Source organism: Siniperca chuatsi, linkage group LG13 (genome assembly GCF_020085105.1).
Source record: "Siniperca chuatsi isolate FFG_IHB_CAS linkage group LG13, ASM2008510v1, whole genome shotgun sequence".
NCBI classification, from domain to species: Eukaryota; Metazoa; Chordata; class Actinopteri; order Centrarchiformes; family Sinipercidae; genus Siniperca; species Siniperca chuatsi.
Genome location: NC_058054.1, coordinates 17,102,431 through 17,114,594, shown reverse-complemented (window position 1 = coordinate 17,114,594; position 12,164 = coordinate 17,102,431). Strand labels below are relative to the sequence as shown.

General features: G+C 40.3%; 2 protein-coding genes across 4 annotated transcripts; one reads left to right on the top strand and one right to left on the bottom strand.

The window, feature by feature from the left end:
* Nucleotides 1–124: 124 nt before the first annotated feature.
* Nucleotides 125–5,358, bottom strand: tm6sf2a (transmembrane 6 superfamily member 2a). The gene is made up of 10 exons (XM_044218969.1): nucleotides 4,902–5,358; nucleotides 3,624–3,730; nucleotides 3,433–3,530; nucleotides 3,234–3,337; nucleotides 3,064–3,146; nucleotides 2,856–2,980; nucleotides 1,976–2,077; nucleotides 1,756–1,848; nucleotides 1,534–1,653; nucleotides 125–1,440 (listed from the first exon to the last, which is right to left on the bottom strand). The coding sequence occupies exons 1-10, from the start codon at nucleotides 4,991–4,993 to the stop codon at nucleotides 1,231–1,233; spliced, it is 1,134 nt and encodes a 377-aa protein (XP_044074904.1). The 5' UTR covers nucleotides 4,994–5,358; the 3' UTR covers nucleotides 125–1,230.
* Nucleotides 5,359–10,549: 5,191 nt separating this feature from the next.
* On the top strand, nucleotides 10,550–12,164 carry LOC122886668. 3 transcript variants are annotated; one of them, XM_044219144.1, is made up of 3 exons: nucleotides 10,550–10,830; nucleotides 10,996–11,265; nucleotides 11,372–12,164. In XM_044219144.1, the coding sequence occupies exons 2-3, from the start codon at nucleotides 11,061–11,063 to the stop codon at nucleotides 11,605–11,607; spliced, it is 441 nt and encodes a 146-aa protein (XP_044075079.1). In that variant the 5' UTR covers nucleotides 10,550–10,830; nucleotides 10,996–11,060; the 3' UTR covers nucleotides 11,608–12,164. The 3 variants fall into 3 exon arrangements, with proteins under 3 accessions (XP_044075079.1, XP_044075082.1, XP_044075080.1); XM_044219147.1 differs by having other exon boundaries at nucleotides 10,550–10,842; XM_044219145.1 differs by having other exon boundaries at nucleotides 10,550–10,875.

Below are 12,164 nucleotides of genomic sequence, written 5' to 3'. Positions count from 1 at the left end.
ACATCTGAAGACATAGTCCTTTTTTAACAGGAAACTGCTCCATTTGTGAATAAATGCAGAATCTAACATCAGCTAAGTCACTCACAAATAATGCAAATACTTGAAAATAACTAAAAGGAAGAAATTGTTAATGCAAATGTAATTTATTCAAACACTGTTACACCTGGTCAGCTCAAATAATCTGTATCCCATTTTTTTTATATATAAAAACAAATCCCAAATCAGTGCTCCATTCATTTTTAATTGTACAATATAAAGTTGAACATGAAACATCTAAAACCACACTGAGATTCAGTAACAACTATTTTTAAGTCATTTATCAAGCAAAAACACCAAATAATCTATGGTTTCAGCTTCTCCAGTGTGAGGATTTGACACTTTTCTCTGTTTTATATATCTTTGCAAATTAAATATTTGGGGTTTGAACAGTTGGTCGGACAAAACAAACTATGTGAAGATGTCACCTTGGGCTTTAGGAAATTGTGATGGACATTTTTCATAATTTCTGATATTTTAGAGACCAAATGATTAAATCGGTTAATCAGAAAATAATCATTGGTTGGGGCCCCAGTGACAACATGTAGGCTCACCAAATAGGTTGCACAATGTAAGGCACCAGGTGGACTTTTTCTTCATCAAATTCTCTGCTTGAGTAACATTTGCTATTATCTCCCTTATCAGCAACTCAGTTATTCAGGCTTTCAAGCATTCAGTGAATCCTATCAACACTTCTTTTATTCAGTTTTTTTTTTTTTAAATCAATGAAAGCTGTGATTGTTTTCACTGACTCAATTTTAGATAGCAGTAGTAAAAATTAACTTCAAGCTGTTGAGTAGTTGTGTGGATTTCTGCATAGAAAGGATGATGACTGTCACTCTCCAGTAGTGTGTTGCCAACCTGTATGATCCAGGTTAATAGTCTTAGTTTGAGAAGATACCAACTGGGTATCTGCATGAGTCACCTGAAAACTGTGCAAGCTGATCACAGTCCTCACCTGGATCAACAGCCTTCTTATCAGGGTCCAATAGTTCATGCAGGGAGTGCTGCTGCTGCGTGAGGTGACTGATTTTGAACAGTTGACTCAGAGAGCAACGTTCTTATATTTCCTCTGGGTTTTAGGTTGAAAAATTGTGTGCTTAATGCAGTTTGTGCGCCAACTAGAGTCCCCAGAAAACATTAGCCTTGTCACAGCGTGAAGTATTCCTTGTCAGTCCATGGCTGGTGTGTGGTCTAGTTTTTCTTCTTCTCGCTGTTGGTCTGTCCCTTGGGAACAGGTTTCAGAAAATAAGCGGGGTTGGTATGGCAGCGCAGGGCCAGCAGAGCCGGCGCAGCAGCAAGCAGCACATTGAGGATGATAACAGGCCACCACTTGTCTGCTGGAACTCGGTACGTGAAGGGAGTGCGGGAGTGCAGAGATGCTCCGATATGGCACCACTGGGTCTGAGAGAACAGCAGCAGGAAGTCAACTTTAATGCTGTATTTGGCTTTTTCACATAATAATTATAACAGCAAAGACATAATAACCATAGTTACCTGAGCCATGGCCCCAGCAAAGAAGATGGTCCAGTCCAACATCCAGCCGCATCCAGGTGTTTTCAGACCATAGATGAAGACAGTCAGCAGGGGCAGAGCATAGAACAAATACACCAGCATCTGTAGTAATGGTGCACAAAAAGATCAGCTATCATTTTGAACAAGAGCATACAGTATATTTGGTTTAATCCTGTGTGTTGGTGTATGTTTCTCCAGACTGACCATAACCCTGGGAAAGCCAACTGGGTCTTTGAGGTAGGGCTCGTACTGGTAGATGTAGGTGAAACAGGCATCTAGAGGACAGTCCAGCACCACCTGGATCAGAGCGGGAGGACTGTGTTATAGTATCCATGCTGCACATGTGACCTCATGTTTCAGTGAGTTCATTCAGAAGCAGTAATGCTGGACAGATACACAAAAGCGTTCATATATTTTTACTCACAAAGCCTCTGAAAACAGAGAAGGCCATTGCTCCGAGTAACACAAGTGAAAGAAGCAGGTCAACAGGTCGAGACAGCAGACTTTTCTTCTGCTCCACTGAAATCTAGCCAACACAGGAACGGATCTCAGTAAATGTACTGTACATTTAATCACTTCAATTACTTCAAATGTTCATTTAAGCCTGGTATCGGTGTATATGTTGGCAGATTTGCAAAACTGCAGCAATAACTGTTTAATAGGCTGCATTTTTTATGCATATTTGACCTTCATTTCTCTTAATTCATTTTTTAAAAATGTTTTGTGATTTTATTTCTAGTTAATATTTATGGTAATTTAATGTCTGTTTAAGTTTAATTATGTTATCTTATATTTACTGTTACTGTCATCTTTCAAAATAAAGCCTATTGTTAAATATGTGTGAGTCTAGGGATCTGTGTCATATGTGTTTATGTACAAAAACTAATGGCTATTGGATTTGTATTATTCTCAAATACAGGCTAATATTGGCATCCGCCTCAAAAATCCATCATCAGTCAGGCTGTGATATCATCATACAGGTGAATTAGCACAAAATAGCTGATGCTCTATGGCAGAGGTTCCCAATCTGGGGGTTGGGATCCACGAGACGAGTCTAAGAGGTTGCAAGATTATTACCAGAGTGAGGAAACAAAAAAAACAAAACAAATGTCTGCTTCACAAAATGCTGTTTATTTTTCCTACTTTTCTGTTATCTTTGCTCGTTTCTTACTGTAAAGATTAATACTGTACAGTTTCACCTCTTTGGTTCTCTGACAATAGTATCTAAAAAAGGAAAAACGGTTGGATGCCACTACTCTATAGATAGGCAGAATATTGTAAATGTCTTAACTGCTGAAACTGACCTTGTCTGCTGTGACGATTGGCATCTCTCTGGGTCTGCTAAAGAGCAGGGACGCTGCCCAGAAAGGCACCAAAAAGAAGGGGATGTTCCTCCAGAAGGCTGGTCGAATGTTAGACCCATATTTACCTGCACAAACAAGATCATCAATAGAAAACAGCCACAAACAACACTGATGATGCGATGAATCAGAGCATGTAGGCAGCTCTCACCAATGACCACTCCCGGGATGAGAACGATCTGATGGGCGATTGAGGAGCCGGCCCACAGCAGCCCCAGGGTACGATAGGACTTCCTGCGTTGACAGAAAATCAACAGGTTTCATTAGAGGACTCACTGAACATATAGCGGACTGGTTTGCGATGGTGACGCCACAGCTTACCCCTTGAACATGCAGTGGATAATAGCGAGGAAGAGGACCAAGTGAATGACGCCTTCCCAGTAAGACATCATCACAGCATAGGCGGTGCATAGATGAGGCTCACCCTGAAGAGACGGCATCGCATGATGAATTTAAACTTTGGACATATAAACTTCTGAAATACAAACCATCACTAGTAATAGTCTTTAGGACCTCTTACCATCTTTAGGTAGAAGCCCATGAAGCCAGAGATGAACCCATCCTGCTCTAAAGCATTAGTCAGGCCCACCATGCAGGTGAAGGAAAACTCTGCAAATACTGGACAGACACAAAGAGGCACAATGAAAAACACAACACTCCACCTTCATTTCGCCGACAGATTGTTGAAAGTGTGTGTTTGTCTGGTTGTACCATAGAATAGGGGGTCCACTTTCATCTTGTTGCGCACAGTGAGGAGGAGGAGGAGGAGAAGAACGAATCCCAGGACGACCATTCCCATTCCCAGGATAGCAAGAGGTCTGAGGAGTGACAACAAGAGTTCATACATCAGGTTATCTGTGCAAGTCTACAACCCTTCAAGTATTTAACTAGAGCTGAAGCAATTCTTCAATTAATGAATTGACAGAAAATGAATCAGCAACTGTTCTGATAATTGATGAATCGTTTTAATGATTTTTTTCTAGCAAAGATGCTAAACATTCATTGGTTCCAGCCTCTCAATTGTGAGAATTTGCTGCTTTTATGAGTCTTTTGTGATAATAAACTGAGTATCTTTGGATTCTGGACTGTTGGTCAGACAAACCAAGCAATTTGAAGATATCACCTTGTGCTTTAGAAAATTGATATGTATCTCCTCTATTTTATCAATCAAATGATTACTCAATTGAGAAAATAAAATCAGCAGATTAATCAATAATGACAATAATCATTAGTTGCATCCCTAATTTGACCTAATCTACAATCTTCCTCACATTCATACTCTCATGAAAAAAAGGTTAGAATTGAAGGTTTTTGATTGTAGGCAACCCTAGAAACCATTTCTTTAACTCCATAACCTGTTAGTTCCTCCATTTTGTTTTTAGAAAAATGATCTCAATACTTTTTCATTAGACTCAAAAGTGCCCAAACTCATCTACTCCCTTTCAAGGTCTCCCCACTCTCATTTAGACTTCAAATTCAAAGACTTTTCATTGACTTTGAAACTTTTTCTTTGGAGTAGTTCAAAATCTCAGTTTTGTTTAAGAGTAAGTTAACGCTGGTTAGGTTTGTACACCATCAAAGCCACATGATCTAATGAAGTAAAGAAATAGTTAAATCATTACTTTTCAAAGTGCAGCTCTGGATCAATCGCACTGATCTTGGGAGCAGCAAGGAACTGACTGAATTTGGAATTTTTTATTTTACACTCGAGGTATAATGAACTGATTTACTACATTTTACTTTTAAGAGTTTATTTCATCGTCCTTAAATTCACTTAATTTTATATTTAAGGCTTAAGCGAATGTTGTTTTCTGTGTAGGATTTAAACGTGGTTACCTCTGGATAGACACGCCCTCGCTAAACTTCCTTTTCCTTCAGGCTGTAGGCCACTACATAAGCCTATTAATATCAGCTGCTGTACTGTGCGATGCCTCCATACAGCGGGCCAAGAGGAGACTTAAATTATCAAAAGAGTACATGCACACTTACTCCTGAAGCGCAGGGATGTTGTTCATGGTATATAAAACTCCAGGAGCCAAGAGGGAAAGGAGAAACACGCAGACTTCCACCGGCGGCCTCATTGTTGAAAACTTCTTGTTTGACCTCCTTTTAAAAAGAAACGTCCGGATAGAAATATCCCCTGCTAAACACGCGTGGTTGTGAAGCGAGTCATGTTAGAAGCCAGTGACCTGGGAAGGAGATCATTAAAAGCCGTGTCACCCGTTGCCTTTTGATCTGTGATAAAAAAAGAAGGCTGATGCTCCAATACGTCTGCTATCTAGTGAAGTTAGGTCTCAAAGTTCAACTCATGAGTCTAATGAGTGAAAATTTAAAGGGAGAGCGATGCAAAGTCCAAATAATGGACTGCTGGATCGTGCGTAATGCGTAAAATACGCATTTATCTGAGTGAAAACAAGCAATTTGGTATATTTGGCAGCAAATGAGTAAAATTGAACTCTGCAATGCGATTCCATATGCCACTAGGAAACCATTTAAATAATATAGTCATTCACCATTCAGTGTGTGTGTGTTTGTACAGACTGCCATCTGGTGGAGAGTTAGGGTTAATTTTCTCATGTTTCTTTCCTTCCTTTTTCAAGACACTGCTTTTGTTTTGTAATTTCATACAGTTTGTGGATTTTAGGTACACGAGATGAATCTGTAAGAAGTAAAAAAAACCCCAAAAAAAACAAACAAAAAACCCCCACAAAGAACAAAATCCCGGTCATACTGCACATGTTGAAGTGCTGTCTGGGTTCCTGTGGCCCCCAGGGTTCAATTAAGGAGCCATCTGTCCTGTTTGGTGTAAGATTAAGAACTCCTACGTCTGATGTCTCCGGTCTTGATTAGATTGTGGATTATATCTGAGAGAGAACATAAAGTTCACTACAAAGATTATGGGGTTTTTTTCAGACAGGGAGGTTGTTTAAAAATAATCATCATTGTTAGATTTCTTAAACAGTTTCTTTACTAAATATTCACTGTTTTTTTCTGCATATTGTAAATAAATGTGCATTATGCAACAACATCTTATGGACGAACAATATTTGTAACGCCTACATCTAATGCAACTTTATCTTCTGTAATAAAGCGGCTGAAGAGGATTATGCTGCTGTTGCCACAGAAACTTAGTGACCAGTAGAAAGAGAGAGTAGAGAGGGGTAGGGAGTCCATGGAGAGAGCAGAAGCAGACCGAGAGGCGATTCAATCAGACGTACAGGCAACCCTTCGCCCACACAGCAAACACGCGTTCTTTTGAGGTGACTTCTAAAAGAGTCCATCCAGTGTGCCACCATGCTGCACCCTTTAATCATCGGCATTGTGACCGTAAACACCTCTCTAACCATCGTCTTTTGGACCTTCATCCTGAGTGATGCCTACTTCAGGTGGCTGGTGGAGCCAGAAGACAAACCCCAGAAGGTGGTCACCCCAGCCTGAGGGAGTCACAGTCAATATGGACTGACTGAATGACTGAGTGTTAGTCTTTTTTGCTTAGAACTAGTCAGCAAGAGCAGTTCAGCTTGTAGTGCTTTCTGTGGAGTCTGCTTTTGTATTTGATCTGCTTTTTATTTTACCTGGAGAAGACTTGGAAACCCCTTTTGTTAACTCAAATTTTTTTACTGAACTGATCCTGCAAGTGAATGAGAAAGGAGTCATTCTTACAGGTAATGTGATTTGTGTGAGTTATCTAAAACTTTAGCACAGAGAAATACATTGAATTGCACGTTTTATTATCTGTGATTTGTCTCTTAGTAGTATTTTTGGCTTACAGTGTGAATCAGTTGTTCAAACTGCACCACACTTCAGCGTCAACAGGTGCTTCAGGTGATGCTAAATGAACTAGCTATCTGCTGACTTAGTCAAAAGATGTTGCTGGTGACAGTGACACGTGGCGACTAAATCCAAGGATTACTAAAGAACACCTTGATAATGACACAGACAGCCTTACTCTCCCGACAGCTGCATCCTGAGACACATTCTGAGACCTCACGCTGCGCTTTCATTACATCACTTGCTCTGTTTTTTCTTTTTCTTTTTTACTTCTTTACCGTAAGACTTGATTTTCATTCAAGTTTATCATCTTCTTCTGTCACAACATGACACACGTCTTCTACTACGGCCTGCACCCAGTCTCTTGGTTCATTCTCTTTGCGAATGTTGCCATCACTGTCATAGAATGGCAATTTATCATTTCTCAGTTTTTAAAAATTAACAAGCCACCAAAAGAAAATGAAACTAATGCCTAGAGAAGCAACCCACATGTACGATGCTCCACCGAGAAGATCTGGGAGGATAAAAACTTTTTTTGTTTGGATCACTGTTTACCTGCCCACTTGTAGAGAAAAATCATTGATGGTGGGTTTGTTTTGATTTGCTGTGATAGAGCAGCCACTACGGTAAGCCTTTTGTTTGCATGAACTTAACTTTCTGCCATGTTTTTGTGGTTATTTCCAGAGTTGTCTGTGCATGACATACACCAATTTCGAAGTCTTTCGTTCACAAGTCAAAGGAGGAGCCATTACAAGTCTTGATTACAAGGTAAGGAGTCCTCTTTATACCCTAAAACTTCACTGTAACATCTTACAACTTCCTCATTTCATCAACATTTGTTGCTTTTCATCTCTAACATTTTGTCATCATTTATAATATAAAGGGAGTTGACATGTTGTTCTTTATCAATTTCACATGAGTCTTTCACAAGTTACATTTGATGATGTACAGGTTTCCCACCTGTGGGAATATTTATTGGTCACAAAACTCAGATTGCATTTTGAAATATCAGTGAATTATGTGACAGGACATTTATAGTATATAAGAAGTGGACCTGCTGTGCTTAAGATGGATTTGAAGCATGGGATATCCATAAAGTGATGCCAGTTAAACCCAAGTAAAAGTGGGTTTACTGCAATATATGTATCTCATATATATATATGCAACGTGGTCACGAAGGACCATAAGCCTCTTTGGCATATTACTATTCACCTCACCTCGCTCATATCTCTAATCCCTACAGATGGAAAGCTGATATTGCTCTGTGACAGACTCAATCCTATTAACTCTGTCTGTCCTATATTCACCTCTCCTCCGTCTCACACTCCTCGCTCCCCTGGATATTTGACCGCGGATCCAAAGACTCAAAGGAGGAATGCTGGGATTAAAATCTAGACAAAAGATTAGGAGAATTGGCACACTTATGGCATTACATTTTTCTTGTCTGGTGAACTACATTTTTGAGGCACTACTTTGTGACAGAGAGCTGTCACTCATAAGAGACCACGTTCTCATTTTTGAACCATCGTGACATTTCCATCTGTCATTAATCCTGCCATTCTTCCCAGCTTCAGAAAACATGAAAATGTTCAAAATCTTCTAATGCTCAGTTGCTCTCCCTCCTCATCTCTGATGCACCCATATCACCCGTTTTCCAAGTTTTCAGAGTGCCATGACGGAGCTCGGATCTGCAACAAGACAAGTAAATCTGTGATCACCCAAAGAAACAGCCCCCGAAGCTTCACCACATTCTGTGAACAGACTATCCTATAAAGACAGTATCTGTCAAAACCATGAACCAACAGCCAGTTGTGTCCCTAAACACCTCAGGAGGAGCTCTGCTTTTGAACCTCACACAGCTGGTGTTTGAGCACCGACAACTCCTCCAGTTGTCCAGAAGAAAGGAGGAGGAGGCCTATTTTGTGGACTACATACCGCCGGCGAGAGATGCTATAACTCTGCCGCGCAATGTGGTCTATGTCCTAGTCGGGGTGGTGTTGGTTATAGTGGCCACTTACGCCATAGTGGGACATCTGATTAAAGATCTGATGCATGACCTGGCAGGTAACCCCTGGCTGGTGTCCTCTCCTTCCTATCACTCTTGTCTTTGCCGTGTCTTTGAGTCCTTTTTTCTCCCTGAGCTCTTGGGCCAAGGCTGCGTCAGTGTTTTGTCTTTCCCTTTTTTCTCCTTTTGGGTGACCATGTTGCTTGATGATTCTTCTTCACATTCACCCTGTGTGCAGAGGTCAACCTTTCCAACAGTTTCCTTGTTATACCATTAAGGTGAATGCCTGATGATTAAAATTTGAGTGAATGACTGCTGCTAAAGTCATGTTTTAAAGGGGTACTCACTGGATTCTATATTTCACATAATGCAACTCAATAGCATCTTTAATTTGACCTCCCCTGCATGGTAAATGCCCACTTCTTTCAAACTCCATGCCTGTAACACAGGCTCTGTTCAAATTGTGCAGTCTCCAAACCCAAACTGAGATAATCCTGATGACATCATCCGGGTAATTTATTTTTTTTTACTTTAGAGAGCTCCCTCCAGAGCTGGAGGAAATGATATAACTTTTTTCACTCCTCCTCCCTATGACGAGTAAACTGAACTTCATGTGTAAAATCGGTGGGGTACCCCCTTTAAAACACACGTTTTATTTAATTTCATTCTCATGAGTTTTTTTTCTTCTCTCCTCACAGACTGGATTTTTGGGCCCAAACCAGTGGAGGATGATTCAGAGGGAGGGAGAGGAGAAATAGAAGAAGAGCGGCGACTGAGCATTTCCAGTAAGCTGATGGTGAAAGACAGGCTGGAGATGGAGAAGGAAAAGGATGGGCTGCTGCCCGGTTTCAACCAGGAAAACGGAGGCTGCCGCCTTCCATCCACCCCATCTCCACTGAGAAGCGCCATCACTTCATCATACCCTGGAGAAAAAAGAACATCTACTCATAGTGTGACCTTCGCCTGCCCCATGACCCCTTATGCTACTTCCCTTTGAGTTTTGCAACATCACTTTTTTCACAGCAGTTCAGATCAGTTTTTGTCACATATGTAATTTCAGTGCAGTGATCCGTGTTGTCTCTTTGCTGTAGTGTAGTGATACATAAGCTAAGGTATTTTTGTTTTATATTAAACACACTTTTAGTTTGTACTCATTTTGCTAAGAAACAAATGCTTACTTTGATTGCTTATTAAAAATGTGTGTAAACATGATCCATATTGTCACTCATTCAGAATACATTTGCACTATATTATTGTTTGCTCCCCAAACAATGTCTCATGCTAAAAAAATGTAAATTATGAATTATATGAATTATGTAAACTTCAAAGATGTTGATGTGGGCTGTAAAAAATACATTTTATTTTGATAACTGACATATAAATCTAAAAATTGTATATCATATTCCTCCATGAAAATATCAAGAAAGTTTGTAAAATTGCATATAAATAGCCATTTCTGTGCATTTTCCTCACTGACCAGTCAAACTGTCATACTGTAACCATACTATAACTATACTATAATTTTCCCATTATGTGACACTTGTTGTTGTAATGTATTGCTGAAGAAAAAGATCACGTCAGTTTTCCTATTCTGGTGTTGGACTAAGCTTCTCTCCAGTAAACAACTGAACAATACAAGAGTGTTGTTATGTCTTGTCTGTGTTCGTTAATCCATCTTACCTTCCTCTAATACCTGGTTGTGTCCGGGGCAATGACCTTATTTATGAAGGCCAAGGATTACTGTACATTAGCTATATTAAATACTGTTCGATAAGGATGTAGGCAGAAGAATATTAAGATAGACAGATACATAGGTGAACAGATACATACATACATACATGCATAGATCTGCATGCTTTTCTATATGCTTTAGGTTAATACTATCTACCTCATTAGGAGACTGTGCTTGCAGTGTTGTTCCTCTGACCTTGAGTGCCTCAAGCCGCTGCAGCTAATCTAGTTTCGATCGGCGTAGCTCCACAAGCAGACAGATTGGGAGTTTGTGCAGGGAAACAAAATGAAAAACTCGTCAGAGTGCGAGATAGATGTACTTTGATTTAAGTCTTACTTGCTTAGTGTAGTGTTTAACCAGGAGTGTGAAGACACCCAGTGAATTGGAGGATTGTTGCCTGCTTCCTTGCTGTATGTAGAAGGGTCTGGCTGCTAAACTTTTGTTGAAAGTATAATGTATGTTCACTGTCTTACGTTATGTGAGGCAATGAGGTTATTTCTGTAGAAATACTGTAGACACATATTTGATTTTAAAGAATGCAGATGAATCCTTTGTGCTGGCTTCTTTCGATACAGCGATGACACTGAGGTATTAAGTGGATTCCCTGGCTGACAGCAGTTTTGAAGACTCGCAGACAGGAATGGACGCACCGGGGGAGAGCTTAAACGTTCGTTACAAGGAAGAAGATGGGACCGTGTTCTTTGAGAACTATGTGCCCCCCTCTCGGGATGCTATCCACCTGCCTACCTATGCCCTCTATCTGCTCATAGCCATCTTTGTCGTGCTGGGTGTTCTTTATGCCATCATCGGTCACCTCATCAAAGACCTCATCCATGACTTTGCAGGTTTGTTACTGTACTGTATAGGTTCTTCTTAAACCAGAAGATACTAAAGGTGTACTGTCTTTCCTCCATACACATTTTCCCTCTTCCCTATCTTTCTGTTTTCCAGACTTGCTGTGTGGGGAGCAGCCTGAGGAAGTGGTGGTGAACTATTGCGAGGCCAAGGATAAGTTCATGGCAGACTGGTGCCCAGAAACTTCCCCCGAACTAGAGGCGTTGGCCCGGGCCGAGGAGAACAAGATGGTCGACAGGGACTTCATGAAAGCCCCTGCTATCTGGATCATCTCTACAGAACCTCAGGGGAGCAGGACGGGACCCCATGTGGTGTTTGGGAAGAGGACTTAGATGGGGGCAGACCGAAGAAAAAGAAGATGACATCAGAGTAGAGACTTGTTCTTGATGCAGAGCTTCTGTATCTGTGTGATTGTATGCATATTGAGATGACTGGGAAGTGAAGTGAATGGCTGTAATGAAACATTAGTGTGTAAGGCTGAAAATGTATGATATTGTAGACACGGGGTATATCTTGCTCAAAGTGCTAAATGCTTGAGTGCACTTGGTCTTATGAGGACATCTAGTGGCTATTGAGGTCATTGCAGCTGATTTGCAGCAATACACATGGACCACATCACACACAGAAATGCCAGCACAAGTTTTGTCAATCAGAGATTAAAAAACAAAAAACAATCAATAATATGCCTTAAGTCATCTCTGATAAAGATTGTTTAAAAAGCGTAAGATAGTATTGCATTTTTCTGTAAATGATGGCTGATGAGAGAAAATGTAGAACTTTATGTCTCCTCTTTAGTGCATCTATGATCAGTGTCAATCTAAAGTCAAGTGTATCAAGAGATGTCAAATGACATTTCAAAGTAGCCTAATTTTAATAAACACAATTGGAA